This window comes from Lepisosteus oculatus, chromosome 1, assembly GCF_040954835.1.
Source record: "Lepisosteus oculatus isolate fLepOcu1 chromosome 1, fLepOcu1.hap2, whole genome shotgun sequence".
Taxonomy (NCBI): Eukaryota; Metazoa; Chordata; class Actinopteri; order Semionotiformes; family Lepisosteidae; genus Lepisosteus; species Lepisosteus oculatus.
The window spans coordinates 35,619,467-35,637,827 of NC_090696.1; the positions used below are offsets into that span (position 1 = coordinate 35,619,467).

At 40.2% G+C, this 18,361-nt stretch overlaps 2 protein-coding genes across 9 annotated transcripts in view; one reads left to right on the top strand and one right to left on the bottom strand.

Annotated features, from left to right (window-relative positions):
• Nucleotides 1-163: 163 nt before the first annotated feature.
• Nucleotides 164-4,730, top strand: mrpl35 (mitochondrial ribosomal protein L35). The gene is made up of 4 exons (XM_006629709.3): nt 164-210; nt 1,523-1,718; nt 3,804-3,948; nt 4,259-4,730. Exons 1-4 carry the CDS (start codon nt 186-188, stop codon nt 4,445-4,447), a joined length of 555 nt encoding a protein of 184 aa, XP_006629772.3. The 5' UTR covers nt 164-185; the 3' UTR covers nt 4,448-4,730.
• Nucleotides 4,731-5,387: 657 nt separating this feature from the next.
• Nucleotides 5,388-18,361, bottom strand: part of reep1 (receptor accessory protein 1) — a 45,214-nt gene continuing 32,240 nt past the window's right edge. For 2 of the 8 annotated variants that reach the window (XM_015344971.2, XM_015344974.2), the window contains 3 exons: nt 17,202-17,237; nt 12,548-12,723; nt 5,388-11,443 (listed from right to left, as the gene is read on the bottom strand). In XM_015344971.2, coding sequence (XP_015200457.2) covers nt 11,372-11,443; nt 12,548-12,723; nt 17,202-17,237 — 284 coding nt within the window. In that variant the 3' untranslated portion in view covers nt 5,388-11,371. The remainder of the gene's footprint in view (nt 11,444-12,547; nt 12,724-17,201; nt 17,238-18,361) is intronic. The other 6 variants (XM_069189684.1, XM_069189685.1, XM_015344972.2 and 3 more) reach the window with 5 other exon arrangements.

Here is an 18,361-nt window from a genome sequence, read left to right on the forward strand (position 1 = left end):
CTGCCTCTCATCCGGAATAGTCTGTTTTTCTCATGCTTTAAACTTTAAAACCATATGAATTCGCCCATTATTGATAATAGCACCAAAATAATGATATTTTTTTCCACATCACGTCCCTCTTGCCTACCCGCACTATTTGTTCTAACTGATGTGCCGTAGTTTGGAGGTCGTGGTGGGGATTAAAGATGGCGGCCACCTTGAGAAGATGTGGTGTGTAAATTTTCGATTTATATTTCCTAAAACATTATTTGTTGATGATTGTAACTGTGGTTATCATCAAATCAAATATTTTTTTTTAATTTATACTGACGTATAACATTCTTCGGGGGGACAGAGCTATGAATTCATTTGTGATTTGTAATTTACTGTAGGTTGTAGGTTCTTATATGTTTTGCATTTCCTCATTAAGATCACTAGAATATTGCACTTGCAGACTCATCTGGAGTATGTTATTTTTATGTTACATACCAGTTCAGTCATGTTTGTATGTGCATGTTACTACTGTTTTGACACGGAAGCTGGTCCAAGAAATTATAGCGGCTTACTATAATTAAGTTTATAAGTGAATATTGCGTTATTTAGGGTGAAATTTGTACAACCTACACAACAAAACTATGTCTATAGCTATGACTTAGGACCCGTTTAGTTATAAATGCGTTTAGATAGCTGGAAGGTTGCTGCTGGAAGAGGTGTTAGTGGGGCCAGCAGATCGCGCTCACCCTGTGGTCTATGTGGGTCCTAATGCCCCAGTATAGTGACGGGGACACTACTGTAAAAAAAAACAGGTGCCATCCTTCGGATGAGACGTAAAACCGAGGTTCTGACTCTCTGTGGTCATTAAAAATCCCAGGGTGTTTCTCGAAAAGAGTAGGGGTGTAACCCTGGCGTCCTGGCAAAATTTCCCATTGGCCCTTACCAATCATGGCCTCCTAATAATCCCCCTCTATGAATTGGCTACATTACTCTGTTCTCCTCCCCACTGATAGCTGGTGTGTGGTGAGCGTTCTGGCGCACTATGGCTGCCGTTGCATCATCCAGGTGGGGCTGCACATTGGTGGTGGTGGAGGGGAGTCCCCATTACCTGTAAAGCGCTTTGAGTGGAGTGTCCAGAAAAGCGCTATATAAATGCAAGCAATTATTATTATTAATTATAGCTGAGATTGGGCAATCCATTGAATATTAGAATAGGTGCCACCTCTTTTTACTGCACTAGTTTCTGAAAAAAATATACATGATTCAAAAACCAGTGGAGTAATGGCTGTATTTAGAAGAATGTAATAGATGCAGGGTTATGAAGTCCTCCAATTATTGTTAACATTTTGCTTTGCAAGGAAAATGAGTGCAACAAGACTTGTTTGACAAGATTTTCCTTATATACAACTTTTTATTTTGAAGCAAAGATTAAGACTTGTATGGGTTAATAATACATTTAGTAAGTTTTTTCTTATGCTGCTGTCATCTAAGTTAATAGCATTCCTTGGTCACTGGATGCAGTGTTTCTAATATATGTCCTTGTACACAGGTTTGCTGAGGCCCCTGGTTCCACTTGTAGCTCAGGGCTGTGCTCGGGGGGCACCTGGCCTTGCTGCACAGATGTCCAGCAAGTTCTCAACTCTCCACCTGAGTCGCCCCCTCCCAAGACCCACACTCAGCTCCTCTGGCTGGGTCTCAGGAGTTGGCCAGAATCATATCCTGCCTTCAGATGGCATTATCCAGAGGTAAGTAGGGATGTGTGTGGGAGGGTATCCCAGCTCAGTTATCTGTTTCTCTCGGACAAACATGTATTGACATGAGTTGCAGTTCTGATCACTGCATCAATGCTGTTGTTTGATGAAGAGTGCCAGAAGCTAGATCTATATACCATATTTCTTCAATTTCATTAGCTATAGAAGATAGGACTAACAGTCTTTTCCCATTCGCCTCTGTCCTGTCCCAAAGGGAGTAGATATTTGAGCAAAAAGGAAGTATTTCATTTTTTGAAAGCATGTTAGTAACTGTTTTTTTACAGCAAATGTATTTTAAGTGCTGATGAGACTTCTGGTAAATACTTAAGCATACAAGCAAGAAATGTCTATGCCAGGACATAAATCAGCAAGGAAAGGATCTCAGCATTACTGTGCACAAATGCTGATGGCTCACAGATTTACATCTATAGGTGTCGGCAAGTCATGGTGATCAAGGGTCCTCAGAGATCAATTGAATGTGCTTTCAGTAGTCTATTACCATTCCAAAAAAGCCTGGTTTATTTCTGATATATGTATTTCCACAAGTGTTTTTTTTTAAGCTTGAAATATCTCATTGGTAATTTAATGGAGAGCTGGCAACACCAGACACCCCCTTTCCCCAGCAATAGTCTGGAAAAGCAAGGGTGTGCTGTACTATGATACGATGCCATGTATATAAGCAATACAGTGCACTAATATATTAAAGGACAGTGCAGTTATGTATTTACATATTCAGAAAGCATATATACTGTTGGAAAGAAGAAACGCAACATTTTCTGGTATGAGAATACTATAGTTATAGCTTATGTAGCTCTGCTCTCCTCCCCACTGATAGCTGATGTGTGGTGAGCGTTCTGGCACACTATGGCTGCAGTCCTGTCATCCAGGTGGATGCTGCACATTGGTGGTGGTGGAGGAGAGTCCCCATTACCTGTAAAGCACCTTGATTGGAGTGTCCAGAAAATGCTATATGAGTGTAAAGATTATTATTATTATTTTTATTGTTGCTGTTGTACTTGTTGTTGTTGTTAACACACAAGTAACTCAAACAGATGAAACAAGTAAACCAGAGTTTTTTTTTGTCTGGAAATAGGATTTTATGAGTTATTATTATTATTATTATTATTATTATTATTATTATTATTATTATTATTATGTACTTTCACAATAAGTTGTCAATTTGTTTTATAGCCCTCTCACCAGCAATACAGCTTGTGCAGTGAGGCATTCCCAATCACACGAAAGCTTGTTAAGTGCACTTTTACTCGAGGTCCAGATGGAACAATGCCTGATTAGGACACCTTTAAAAAGGCCTTAATTGAAAGCTTAGGTCACTGCAAGAAAAAAGCCACACTTAAGTCAGTTTTCTGTGCATTCAATAATGCCTCAAATGTCACCAGAAGCAAGGGAGAGGGCCATTGGCATCCTACAGGCAGGCATGTCATGTGCCAGCGTTGCCAGACACTATGGAGTAAGCCGCTCCACTGTGCCCCGACTGCAGAGAAGGTTTCAACACACTGAAAGGACAGGTGACCATCCAAACTCCGGTCGCCCTCGAGTGACCACACCAGAGCTGGACCGACACATCAGACTGGTCCATCTGAGAGATTGTTTCAGATCTGCCACCCATACTGCTGCTGAAACTGCCAGCAGACACAATGCCCACATCAGGGACAGGACAGTGAGGCTGCATGCTGTTGGCCTTAGAGCAAGGTGACCCGTCAGAGGCCCTCTGCTCACACCTCCTAGACGTCACACCCGACTGGCTTGGGCCAGACAGAGGTTGCGATGGGCTCGTCGGCAGTGGCATCAGGTCCTTGTCACGGATGAGTCACTCTTCAGCCTGTTCCATGCAGACGGGAGGGCCAGAGTGTGGAGGAGGAGGTGTTGTGTTTCATTTTTCCATCAGTATATATTTTTCTCATATGGTAGTCTGTTATGGAGCCAAAAAAATCTCATTTGTGAGTTAACAGACATTCGACAATATTGGACACCCCCTTCTTGTCCATTAAACTGATGGTTTGTTGTACTTTGGGAGAAATGCGTGTGAGCCAGTGTTTTTGTTTTTTTGTGTGACAGAATCACACCGCTGCTACCTGGCCTCACCCACCAGCCAGCTAGGAGCCTGACATATGTTAGCCTGAGGAAGGGGAAGAGGAAGTCGGTGAAGGCTGTGGTCAAGAGGTTCCTGCGGCTTCACTGCGGACTGTGGTTAAGACGGAAGGTAATGGCAGCCTTGTGTTTGTTTATTCAGTGCTCACTTGCAAGTGAATGAAGTCTGGTAGCTTTCAGAGCACAACACTGAGTAAAACTCAAATCAAGTGAAACATTTACCAGAAGCAAACTGTGGAAAATGCAGCTGCAAACATGCCTTCCCAAATGCAGAGCGACAGCATATGTAGTGGTACAGTCATTCCGGAACCATCCGGGAGAGAACGTGGGGATCCCTGAGGTGTGTTCTGTCTGTACTTGTTAAAGTGATCCAGGCTCTTTGCTGTCGAATGGCGGCTGACTCTGTATTCTCTTGTGTCCAGGCCGGATACAAGAAGAAGCTGTGGAAGAAAAAGCCGGCCAGAAAGCGCAGGTTAAGGCAGCACGTGTTTTGTAACCGCACCCAGTCCAAACTCCTGGACAAAATGACCACGTCTTTCTGGAAAAGAAGAAACTGGTACGCCAATGACCCCTACCAGAAATATCATGATCGCACCAACCTCAAAGTGTAGGAAACTGCAGCTGCTGCTGTGTATGTAACAATGAAAGACTGTCCAGTATTGTTGTCAAGTCAAATCAAACTTCCGGGAGAGTTGAAAAGCCAAAGTAAAAGTCATTTTGTTTCATTTCAAACTCTATACCTGAAAAAACTCAACTATTCACCTTTACCTTTGAAGGTCAGTGATCAGCGTTATGCTGCCTCCCTGCCTGTATCATCATTTGAAAGCCAGAGGATTTTGTGGCTGTCTACTGAAATTGTGTCAGATTAAAATTCAGGTTCTCTAAGGTGTGGAATTCCATTTTCAGTGTGGAAGTTACTCAATTAAATTTAATGTCTGGTTGCATATATCCTAAATTGCCCCGGTAGAAAAATAAACAACATAAGTAAAAAAGTGCAGTATAATTGCTTACGGAAAATGGCAGATTGAAGATATTCTATTACGGTTTCATTTGGAAAGCCCGTTCATTAATTTATATCATAAAAGGAATGGCAATGCTGTGATTTTATTGTTGCATGTGTCTGGTATTCTCTATTATTCGTATTCTTAAAATGTTTATCGATTTCGTATTCATATTAAAAGAAAGCACCCAATTCCAACAGATGAGTTTTGTTTGCATAGCTGGAGTTTCTCATCACCTTATATTCATTTTTATTTTTCAGAAAGTGTTCTTTATGTAATTTCATGGTCACTCTATATATTAATCTTGAATTCACTCAGTAATGTAAGTTATCATTATCTGATCAAAATAATTTCTGAAAAAGAACATCTTCAAAAATCAGACAAAGAGCCTGAGATATTCATGTCTTATTCCTATAAATTTCAGTCTTATCAGTCTAAATTTCAGGGCTATTATTTCAAAAGGTTACCAATACCATGAGATGCTACATTTTAATATTTATCTCAAGTCAGTCTTTGCACCAGTTGAGTATGAAAACCACTAACACTTGCATCAGTTGTTACGTTCAGTTTTTAATTCAATGGCTGTGGTTGATTCAGACAGTATACAGATGGAAACGTGTGAAACACATAAAAGCACTTTGTGAAATCCATTCCAGAACAGTTCATCCATCCTTTTCAGTTTACAGATGCTGTATTTCTTATTTTATTTTAGTGAAACTGGAGAAAAGTCAAGATACAGTACATGTAAAGTTCAGGTATGATTCTGGCCTGCCAGACAAAGGAGAAATCTGGTGCAAAACAGAAATAGATCAAAGCCAGAAAGAAAAGAAAAACAAAATACAATCAGAAATCAATACTTTCACCGCTTCAAAAAGAAGGTAAAATCTTCGGTCTCAACTTACCTATCAGATTTAAAAATAGAAACCTTAAGACAATTGTCAAGATGTACTTTTAAAGAATACAATGTTCCTAACTACAATCCATGATAATAGTTTTTAAAATCAAAGATCTGCCTAAGAAGAAAATCATGCTTTCTATGCAAAAATCAACAGAATTTACAAATAACTGATACACATATATTAGAAAACACTAGCTAAATTCATACAACATTGCCATGCTATTGAATGCACTAGTGAGTGAGGCTTCATTGTGTTTACTGACATTGTATGGCTTTGTGAATTCAGTTCTACCGAAATACATCTACTGTTTCTTTTGTTTTAAAGATAGCTTTTAATGTTTGATGACTTTTTTGCCGGGTGTTTAGATGGTTCTATTTAAAGTACAACAACATAACCTACTGGTCTTTAGCAACGGTGCAGCTTTCCAAATGCAGCAACAACACAAAACCTGAAAAAAATTACAAAACCATTTTACGCAGTACACGGTTTAATTTCAATATGTACATCATATCACAAGCAGTGAACACGAAAATGTGTGTTTCGCTTGTCTATAAAAATTCACTAAATTGCTCAACTTAAAAGCATTCTTCAGGGACACAGTGAGCAACTAACACAGTGTTCATATTTTCACTTGATCTTTATTTCTACGTTCAAGAGAGAAGGCAATTCAATCCCACTTTTAGTCCAAACAGTGAAACGATACTACATCTACGCCAACTAAGCTTCACGAGAGCGCTACTTAACCTATGTTTTAAATCTATAATTACAGATCAAAATGACAGGTAGGCCAACTTTCATTTTCCTCAGTCGGCCTTGGTGAGGTTTCTAAAGTGAAGCACAAGCCTGAGCGTAAACCATTCTGGTGAGCTTTGCTCCCACGTGGACTCACTTCCCTTAAACAGCTTGTGTGTGTCCTTGTGTGTGAATTCACAGCTTTTGACATGGGTCCGTGGCCTGTAAACTAGAGTCTGAGCTAAAATGTACTGTAACTTGCTGTGACTTGTGAGACGTAACCTGTTTAGGATGGTTATTTACATGGTGAAATTTTTGGTAGAGGGGCTTATTATCTGCAGGTGTCACCTGGAGAGCAGTAAAGTTTTCCTATCTCTGCAGCTCTGCCAGCACTACTAAACCAGGATTGTGAAGTCCACAACAACCAAAATAGTTATTCTTTACAGCTGTTGCTCTGTATTCGCATCAAGTAGCTGGGATCCCAATATACTTTTGCTGCATTTTGGCTCTGCCTCTGCAAACATTTAGGATGCTGCACAAATGACAATATTCTCAAGAAAAACAACTACTCAAGAAGAGGGGAACTCATTATGGGCCCACACCAGTCTATTCCAGAGGCATAATGCATAGAACTCCACAAGAATTTGCTGTGATGACTTCCCCCTATTTACGATACTGAGTATCACTTAAACACTTAAGAGGAAATATAACTTAAGCTGTTTTATGCAAGTGATAAGATAAGATCACTTTTTTAGCCATATACAATTTCTTAGGAATTAGAAATTAGAATTAGGAATTTGTTTTTTCACATACCCCAGCATGCTCTCCATGAGACATACAGACAGGGAGAGAAGCTTGGGGTCAGAGCGCAGGGTCAGCCATTTATACAGCGCCCCTGGAGCAGTTGGGGTTAAGGGCCTTGCTCAGGGATTCCACTGCCAGCCATGGGATTTTAACCAGCAACCTTCCAGCCACAGGTGCAGATCCTTAGCTACAGAGCCAAAACTCTGCCCCAGGGACCACAGGGCTTAGCTACTGTCACCTTCCTATTTTGAAGTCGCAGAGTTACAGTCCACTAAATAGGGAGCAGTTTACATTAATGTCCTCCTACAGCATTTGTTAGGAAGTTTAAGGAAGGTTACAGACAAGAGGGGGCTATTTGGCCTATGAGGCCCATCTGGTAGATTGTAGTTACATGATTAAAGGATCTCATCTACCCATTTCTTGAAGGAAGTTAAGAGTATCAGCTTTAACAACATGGCTGGGCAACGTGTTCCATATCCCTAAGTTTTGTGGATCAGTATAACGTTTATGCATTAAAAATTATTGTTTATATGAGTTAGTTCATAGAGACCATGATCAGCAGTAATCTTGGCTAACCAACGTGCGTGTTAATTTAATGAGTCCATGACTAGTGCCGATCACAAAGACCAGTGACCTTGACCAGTTCATAAAATTTGCCATTTTTTTACATTTCTTGCCAATCAATAAAACAATGAGCTATGGATTTACCTATTAATCGCATAAGGTATCAAATAAAATAGTCACTACAACTGATTTTGCAAACGGGACTCTAACCTTTTTACAGCACAGACTGTTTTGCTTTGAGATGTAAAGTGTGCAGCAGGACCTAACATAGATCTTTTCTTTAAAAACAAAGTGCAGAACACAGAAGAGATGTGAAGCATGGCAGATACATAAGGCCCAGGATTCTACAAATCGTAGAAAAATCTTACTGTTTAAGGGAGATTCAGCTCTGTTTCCCCTTATCCTCTGTGCAGTACATGTTGCGCTAGTGTACGTGCACTCGAAGGACACCTCAACTCCACATAGGTGATTACTAGGAAGCACAGAATGGACACACATTAGCATCGCACAGACCTGGCTCTCCAGCTGTCCCAGCAGTAGCAGCCTCAACAGTGTAATGCTAATGTATCTACCTGTATAATGAAGGTGGAATTTTTGCTGGAACAGTCGTAGTTTTCAAAACAAGCACAACAATACATAGGATGCTACAATACCTTTCAGAAACAATGAAAAACAATGTCAAATCCAGACACGTTAATAAACCTTAAGACGAGGAAACAATATAAAAATTAAGATCTTACCGCCTCCTAATAAACCAAACAATTTCTATCTTTGTTCCTTTTTTTATGTTAACAAACTAGGAGTCACCTTCACTCTTCTACATGATTTGGAGCTCTATTTTGACAGTTTGATGCAATGGACAATGCAAATGTGTCTCTACAGGCACACTGAGTAGATGGAAGTCAATAAGACAGCTCACATGTGAAGCATCACTACATCTTGTGGATGATGTTTCACTTCTTCATAGTTCGGAAATGGAGTTGAGACCCAGACAGACCTAAGGAGCTTTGTTAGCTAGACAGAAGCCATACATACTGTCTACATTTAGTTGTCATTGAGACCTATAGGAAAGAATCAGAGGATCAGCAGGGGGGTTTAGAACACTCTTGAGATGGATAGCTGAACATGGCCTGTACTTCAGTGTGCAGCACAGTTTTTGCTGCCCGGTGAGCTCAGCCAGCTCAGCTCAATTAAAAAAAAACAACTATCTGCCACAGCAAATCAAAATCTGTAAAATATAAACAGATAAATAAAGCTCAAAAGCTCACATCAAGAGACTCAGACATTTACAATCAAAAAGGTAGATACATAGGCTTTCCTTTCGCTCTTAGCACATGTAATATACTAGCCAAGCCTGCACAGTGAAGCCTGGATAAAATGCTGCATTGCTCGGTTTCTTACTATTTTTACATTTGTTTCTCTGCTGAACTATATCTTTCCATTCACATATTCTTTCAGCTTTGCATGAACAATGTACATTTAACTCTGCTGTCAATATAAGGCTCACATTCTACATTATATTCTTTCTATCTGATCAAACCTTGAGCTTTTCTGAAGCAAGACAGTATGAAATTGCAGATGCATTTCATATCCTAACACAGGTACACTGCTAGTCTAAATCGTCCTAGTCCAAGTCATGCTTGACAGCAGCCCAGTGTATACTGTATATACAATTACCTCACCACAAGCACAGCACACACAGCACAAGCAAAGGTAGATGCATTTATCTTTAAAAGGACGGTGAACCTTTACTGCTGTAGAATTTTCTAATCACTTGAAGGAAGACTTGATAAAATAGCATTTTTAGACTCATTTCTATCTTATTCAGGTCTTTCACATTGCTATTGAATGCTACATTGCACATATTTCCTTATTAGTGAAATGCTTCCTTTCCATTAAAAAAATTCCAATTATGTTATGCATAACTACTAAATATTGATTGAGGGCATATTCATTTCAGGTAAGACAGAACTAGTACTTACATTTCTTTCATATTGCCTATAAATATTTTGTAGTTGTGCACTTTTGTCACAATATTTTAAAATGCAGCCTGTTTTTTAAAGGACGGATTGTTTCCTACAGTTCCCATGGGAAAGTGACTTAAAATACGTTACATTCCCATGGGTTTCTGTGAGTAGAAGCTAGAGGCCACTGAAAAACAAGAGTTTTTGAAGAGCCAAGGTGGCGATTTATTTCAAGCATAGAGTTTGCTGTGCTCTACATGTCCAGTGGTAACCAAACGTCACCGTCTCACTATATCTGAAATCCATTTAAAGTCACTAACAGCATTCTGTAATGGGAGACGCAGCTGTAAGAAAGGTGTGCTCTATCATTATCATCTTTTCATGCTCCATTTATTTGATGATCTGTGGTGCTTTAGTGATTTTCTGTATAGCTAGAAATGATTTACATGATTCAGTGAAGGTGTAATTATTGTCTTTTCCCACACCTAGCAGTTCAATTTCACTACTGTCACTCAATAGTCCTTCAATGATCACACTAGTTTCCTGATTACACACTTAATCTATTTAAAATGCTTTTTAAAAACAATCAGATTCCTGCTGAAGGACCCATTAAAGCAAGTGACATTTCGTACAGAATGTGGTGCCAATTCTGATTGTTTTTTTTAATTAAGCTTTTTTTTTTATTAACAGCTTGCAATTACTAACCACTGTAGCAAGATTTTGGCGTAGTCAGATAGGTTTTCACAGGCATTTTACCTTTTAACAGTTCCAACAGATGCTCCAAAACCCAGCTCTATAATAAAGTCTTAGTTTATGTGGATTACTAAAGTGTAGCATTACTAGGAAAACGGAGCTAAAAGCAAATGGAAATGTACCCAATATAGCATTTTACTCTAAAACCTATACATCATTCTGTCTGACCTACATCAGCTCTTAATGTCAGCTGCTGTAGTCCTGCACCACTGCCCATCCAGCTCCCACTTCATCCTCCGGGGGTGCTTTAAATGCAGGCCACCCAGAACTCCCTTTCAACGGTTCGGCTGCAGGAAAGTCCGAGGCCCCAGGAGGCCCTATCTCCCCCGTCACCTCTCTCAGCGTTGCCTAAGATACAATTACGCAACCAAAAAGCAGGCATCAAGCAAGTACGTCAAGTGTATACAGTATGTGTGTGTGTGGAAGATTGTTTCCAGGAAACGAGGCCTGACGAACGTGGAGAGGGACGTGCACAATGGCGCAGGACATCGGTTTTTCGAAAACAAATTCGAAGACCGCCACCCTCAGAACCCTCTGACAAGAAAAACACACAAAAAAAAAAACAGAAAATAACTCGAACGCACAGACACAGAAACCCGATAAAGGGAGAGATGCCTTGTCAACTCTGCTGCAGGCTGTCGTTGATATCCCAGCTGCCTGGTCTTCAGTGGCTCTGCTCCTTCTTGAGTGTGGCTGCTTTGTGTGTGGGTGGGTGTTTTAGCATGGCTTCCCCTTCTTTCTTCGTCTGTTCTCTCCAGTTAAGGCAGCTAAGCGAACTGAGGATGTCTTAATCGGCAGCATCCCATGGCCTCGTGCTGTCACATGGTATCACTGTGTGAAGACGAGGTACTCTTTGTTCTGGGATGGGGCCTCGGAGCTCTAGGAGGAGGCTGAGGGAAAGGCAGGCAGAGAAGGACACTGTTAAACTCTGAAGAGGCTACCTTCTACACCCAGAAACTCCCACATACTGTACGTCAAGGAAGGGGGAGTTACTTCTTCCCAAAGATCCAGCAGAAAAAGTCTTACAGATACACATTTTTCCTATGTTGTGCAGGGCCTGGGAAGTAACAATGATCACCACATCTAAATTGCTCCAACACAAGACAGTTAACTGGAAATGTATTTGTAGAGCATGGTGTTGTTTCGCAGTGATGTGGCACCTCAGTAACAGTGAGAGGAGCACAGGCTCTCCAAACCAGTAAGCATCCCGGAAAAGCATTCGTGCACTTTCACACTTTGGTCAGCAGAGAGAAACGAGGCTCTTTCTGCGCATTCGACAAAGCATATCCCATTCCATTTTTTCACGTTCCATTTTTTTTACCATTCCAGTTCATTTTAGAACTTCACATATATTTTTTAATAGACAGGTGTTTCTGATTTTAAAGATAATTTAATTTAAACACATGGAGAATTTAATGTCAGAGGCACAGGAAATCAGATGTGATCAGAAAACCTTAACTGCACATTCAACACAGCTCTCAAATGAATGAGTTAGCATCGCCATGCTGGTCACCAAATAAACCCACACTCAGATATGGGATTACAGAAAGCAGATTCAGTTGCTACCATTTCTTGTACTGTTTTTCTGCTTTCCAGGTATGTGGCATAAAAAATGTCAACCCAGGCATTTCACATTTTTATCTTATAATCCCCCTCAAAATGCCATTATTTCAAATGGGTGAATGCAGTACAACTAACTGGTGTTTTCCCTCCTGTACATTAATTTGTGGAGCAGAAATACAGGTATAATTTTCAGTATTTTTTAAATGTAAGATTATTTACAAGTATCTCTGCTCTGGAGTTTGATGGGTAACAAACTCCTTTATTTCTCAAATGCGGTACATCGTTATGTTAAATTCATTGAGGTGACCAACGAACCAAAGCTGAGTGTCAGTACCAGGCTTAATTAAGAGAGACTGAGCAGACCGAAGCAGTCGATTAGTCAGTACAATCAGGCTTCCGTTAAGGAACCATCAAGCTGCCAACAGAAGTACCTCGGGAGCCCTCCTCTTTACTGTCCTGGGCTTAGCTCTGATTTCCAATACATCCTCACTCTCCTGCTCCACCTCAGAGGGCGCGAGCTGCTGTTCCTTTGAGTCGCACTGCTCCGAGCTCAAGACCTCATACTCAGTAATGTCAATCTCATCACCTGAGTCCCCAGTGTCACATGCTACACATTGAAGAAAGGAAGAGCAAAAATCATACAGCGCCAGTTTCACAAAGTCTTTCGGCTGGAACCTGTCTCAGCCTAGCGCATGTTAGGTTAATGTCGAATGTTAATTCAGGACTGGGAAAGCAGTATTTGGTGTGTTGGGTACAAAACAACACAGGGCTGAGCAGTTATTCCGTTATATGGCCAGCAGGTGTCACTCCAGCCCTCAAACAAAGCACTGCCCTCATTGTTCCCCAGAGCGGAGAGGGTGCTGATCAAGACCAGAGCTATTCGCACCTTAAATCCCATTGCAATCAGGCCGGACACTCAAAGGCTGCATACTTACAATACATTCACAAGGTGAAAAACTACACACTTAATTGTGCTCATTTTGAGTGTCAATTATTTTATTTTTTAAAAACTGTATTTTCAATAACAGTTTGATTTGGCAGGGATATATACTTCTGGATAGGTAAGGTTAGAGTGGTCTTACAAGTTGTCCATGTCCGTGTTGTTTCTTTAGGGAATACAAAAATATCTATAGAGTACCTTTGTAGAGACTGTACTTGATCTTAGCCAAAAGGCCAAGGCATACAGACTATTTAAGTGGGTTATTTACAGTACTTCAATTTACCACTAGTGTTTTGACTATTATAACAACTTTGACAGTTAATACAGGTTTGGGTGGGACTAAATCAAGTTTGTAATTTAGAGACATTTCACTTATATTGATGAAAAAAGTTTTAGAAATTGATGTAATTGGCTCATTGTCAGGTATTTCTTGTCATTCATGTCACTAGCACCTGTCTACACCCCAGCCAAGCCCAAACGCTACTTTTCTTACTACAAAAATGATTTATTCTGATTATTAAACAGTTCACAAAATGGTTAAAGTAAAAGATTGTCACAGAATGGTATCTACATAAAAAATGAAAAACAAGAAATGAAAGGAGTATAAATGATGTAGTTACTCTAAATATTTTCCACAGCAGTTACTGGTAACCCCTGACTGGGATTAGCCGGTTGTCACCAGTGAGGTTTGTAGGCTAGCAGTGAGCGAGTCTGCAAGCGGGGAGCTCTGCTCCTTGCGTTAAACAAGGAATCGCTCCCCCTTGTGGGCATAGTGGCTCATTGCATGTTCTCTAGCAGTCCTACTCAACCCACAACAGCACTCACTAGATCATCCTTAGGCTTTGTTTACTTACAAAATATCCGATAAATTATAAGTAACACCCTTTAAAATGAATGATGTCAATAATTCTACAAATTTAAATTTCTAATTAGGGATAGTTTGAACACTAATTCAGTAACTTTGGGCATAAACTGGCCTTTTTGTTCACAAAGAACAATTTCGTAGTTTCTTTTGACTTTTTGTTGTCTGGTGTCTCATTTATTCTTTAAATGTAAGTAAATTAGCTTGATGTGTTTACCTGTGTTTCAGCCCACTCCACATTGTTCCAGCCAAACAACAGCACTCTTTATAAACAAGATCCTGAGACACTGGTCAATAACATGCAGAAACGCAAACAAAACACAAGCACAAAGTCACTCAACTATCATCACCAAGAAAGAACAGGATTCTTAGGGGACAGATGGCCATTGGACATTTACTTACAAATGACACTTTTTTAACTTAAAAGTAAAACAGAATATTTAAAGGCAAGCACGTAACGACACACACTGAATTTCAACTCATGTAAATCGGAATCAAATTCCCTGCCACAAAACTTTAAATGAGCAATTGTGCATTCATATCATTTGGAAAATACAAGAAAAAAATAGATGAGAGATAATAAATAAATTAACGAGAAGAAAATGGGACTGGATTCCATGAGGAGCAAGTAAACTACTGCCCACACATCCTATCCCAGAATCCCCAGAAAAGGAAGTGAAGAGCTGTGTTTATTTATTGTGTGCTCAGATCTTGCACTCATTGAGATTCTGAGGTGTGTAATCAGGAATGGTGTTTGATTTTTTTAAAGTATTCAGTCCGAAAACTAACGTTATTTATACATTATATTCCTAATACTGAAAAGCCTCTTAGAAGCTGAGGTGTCACTGTAGAAGTCCAAAAAATAAAGAAACAGAATCCCTGATTTCTCCCCAAAACAGTACATACAGTATGGTGGCGGAAAACACGGCATACTCCAGCAGTTAGTCAGGGCTTACCAAGGGCATTATCACCAGGGGTGAAATTCTATATTTCACAGCACTCCTAGCGATACAGTGTTATTAGTAATGACTGGTAATGTTAAACAGATCTGTATTTGTTTGCCACGGTGAGTTTTGAAATGAGATTGCAGGGAAGACGTCTGCTATATTAACTGCAAGCTGTCACAACATTCACACACTCTTGTAACACTTACGCAGTTGGCCCAGGTGATTTCCACAGAGCATGGGAAGGAAATACAAGCAATTAGGAAAATGTCACACAGTGATTTATCTTTTGCATATTTAGACTGCACAGCCCATTTTTTTTAAATCACAAGAGCTTTGTGTCATTTCTTTTGTTTCAATTTCTCAACTCCATTAAAGAAGCGTTACTGCAGATTTGTAACCAAAACGTAAAGGGCTTTTTCACTGAAAATCTCCAGAAATAAAAAACAGCTTTTAAAGTCCACTGGGCAGGACACAGCTGAGAGTCGAAAACACTGCAAACAGGAAAAGTGATGATCGGGAGGTGAGGCCTCAGGAAAACAATGAGATGGAACATTTAATAAGAGAACAATACCCGTGACCAGAACAGGATGACACTGTACATTTTACTATAAAGCAAGGGCGACAAATCTATTACCCTGCATGTGCATCACTGTTGGGGGCTGAGAAAGCATCCTGAAACAACCACGCTTATCTTATCTCACACAGCTGTGATGCAGCAGCTATAATAAGCACAGCTATTATAGCTCCAAACTAGTCAAACAAGTCCAAGCCAGACAAAAACAAACCACACAGCACCTTGGACACTGTCTTTTGGGAAATTAAAACCCCCATAGCAAATAGTGTGAGAGATATTTTGAAATCCTTTTTTATTTACGTGATGATTAAATTCAATCCAGTGTTGGGGTACTTGTCTATGTCTTTAATATACCGCTCTCTTTTGTGACCATTATGATGCAGTTTTTCACCTTTAAAAAAACACACGCACACAAAAACTTCATGCCTGCACCTCAAGTGCCAGTTTTGGGATTCGACTGAGAGAAGATCCTGACAATTGCCATTTTCCCAATTTGCTTTTATCGAAGGATCTCTATATTTTGAATGTTTCCAATCCGAGCAGTTGCGCATCTCAGGAAATATTTTCGAGGAAACGTCAACTGCATGCATCTGGAATTTTAGACTCTTGCTGAGAATCCAGAGCTATCTCCTTAACCTGACTACATCCGTCCTCTCCTGGAGGAAACGTGACCAGAAACATCTCCAGTCACTCATGCTGAAATGATGTCACCCTTCCCCTCTCCTTACACAGAGAAAGCCTAGTTACCCTGCAGGTGGTCTCCTGCTGTAATGGTGTTCAGGAGCCAATCAAAGCCAACATAATTCTGCAGAGGGCTGATGGGCCAAAGAGAAATCAGTTTTCTAATTTACACCAGTGCAGGCGGTCTGGATCCATGCACGCAGTAAGGTCCTGTGTTATAGGACGGTTTGACCCACCAAAGAAAACACTCGTCATGAAAACTGTACCAGCCAGCCGGGTGAAACCTGACAGATGATGCAGTGTACAAATGCTTTGTTCACATACCAAGTCAGACAACTGGAACTAATACAGTGACGATCAGTGAAACAATTTGTGAAAGTAATCCTGTAGACAAGCCTGGCGTGGTCCTGTTGTTCAATAATTTACAACATCCTCCTGATTCATCTTTTCGCCCCTTTCCCATAGTATATATAAACCACCTGTGGCACGCCAGCCGTAATTAGGTTAGTAGTTTCAGCTGACCTGCCACGAGTCGTAGTTTAGGCCTCTACTGTGTGTCAATGGTGAATTAGTTAAATAATGAGAGAACTGGAGGAGGGCTGAGAGTCACATCCTCGCACGGTTTTAATCTAGAAGAGTTTGGTATTTAAATGGATTCACATGTGAGCTGGTTGGATTATTTGAACAGTTGTACCTTTTGTATGTATATAAAAAAACGTCTAGTGGGGAGCTGCGTCAGCGTGCGTAGGCCGCAAAGGGACAGTAAAGGTTTATTCCGTGCTGAAAAGAGAAGAGACACCTGATGAAGGCTCCACAGCCAAAACATTGTGTCTTTTCAGCATGGAATAAACCTTTTCCTGTGCCTATCAAAAACCTGTACTAAAATAAATGCTCGTTGCTCAGTTTTCTCTTTTCCATTCTGGTTTGTCCATGTGCTCGGGCCTCACAAGCCCACTGAGGAGAGGCAGGCCTGTCACACCAGCACCAGGCCTCCTGCCCACACTGCCCGTTCCACTGAGGTTTCACCCCCTGCTCAGTCGCCATGCAGTGTTCAGCCAGCTCTGCTGTGTGGTTCACTCACCGGACACGGCGCTGCAGTGAGCACAGTGAACACAAGCTGGAAGAAGGGAGTTAGAAGGAAACGGTCACTCTGACTTGCTGACACAAACGGCTCTGTTTCTGTTCAGCCTTGGCTCAGTGTTTGAAAAGGTCAGTTCAGTTTAGGATCTGCTGACTCACAGAGCAGCCTTGATCCTAGCTGTCTTAAATCCAGGGCCCTGATAAAACACCATCAACAACTGATAACAATACATTTGAACTATTACACACTAATGCGTTGCTTGATAAAGGTGCCTTTCACGTACGAAAATTCTGTGTGTCACTATTTTTATGTTAATCAGACACACACTGTAGTAAACTGAATTCCCAGAACAGACCGAGAAGAGAGATACTAAAATGTCTGCTGTACCTAACAATGTTATTCTTCTAACAGTGATGGAATTAAAGATTACACTCTCATTGATACTCAAAATCTATAGATTTTTTTAAGTTTGGATTTTGTCATAAATAAAAGCTTAATAGACATTCAACTATCATATAAAATAGCCTAAGCAGCCTGTACAGTATCTCAAGTTGCCATAGATGTTATAGTATAAAATACATAGAGATGTAGATGCATAATGAAATAATAAATTAAATAATATAATGGAATATATAGTATACTACTATTTGCATTTTGAACTAATGCAGATTAGATGAATGAATCTAAATGCATATCTATTGACTTAAGTTGCATGGTACAGAATTTTAGTTTAAGAGTTATGAAAATCCTTTCTTGCATCATACAAAATAAAACACTGGAGACATTTTATACAGGCAAACTAAGCCCTAGAGTTTCTACCATATATGTGCTTATTACACCTCTCAGGACCACTGTTAAGAGTCTATCCTCTGTTGAATATTATAATTCATCAAACCCCTTGTAAAACATGAGGGTCACAATTTAACAAATAACACCATGAGCCTGGCAGCCAAGAACACTTCACTTTGATTTGTAAATATAAAAATACTTCTGAAAACACTAGACATAAATACAGATGGCAGATAAACTCTAAGCAATGGGCTTTTTGTTTTACAACATTGCAACATCCACCCATGACTCCAATGCCTTTTATGGACGAGATGATTAACAGTCACTTATGTCTGGAGAATACCGAGATGTCAAGCTGGAACTGCAGTCGC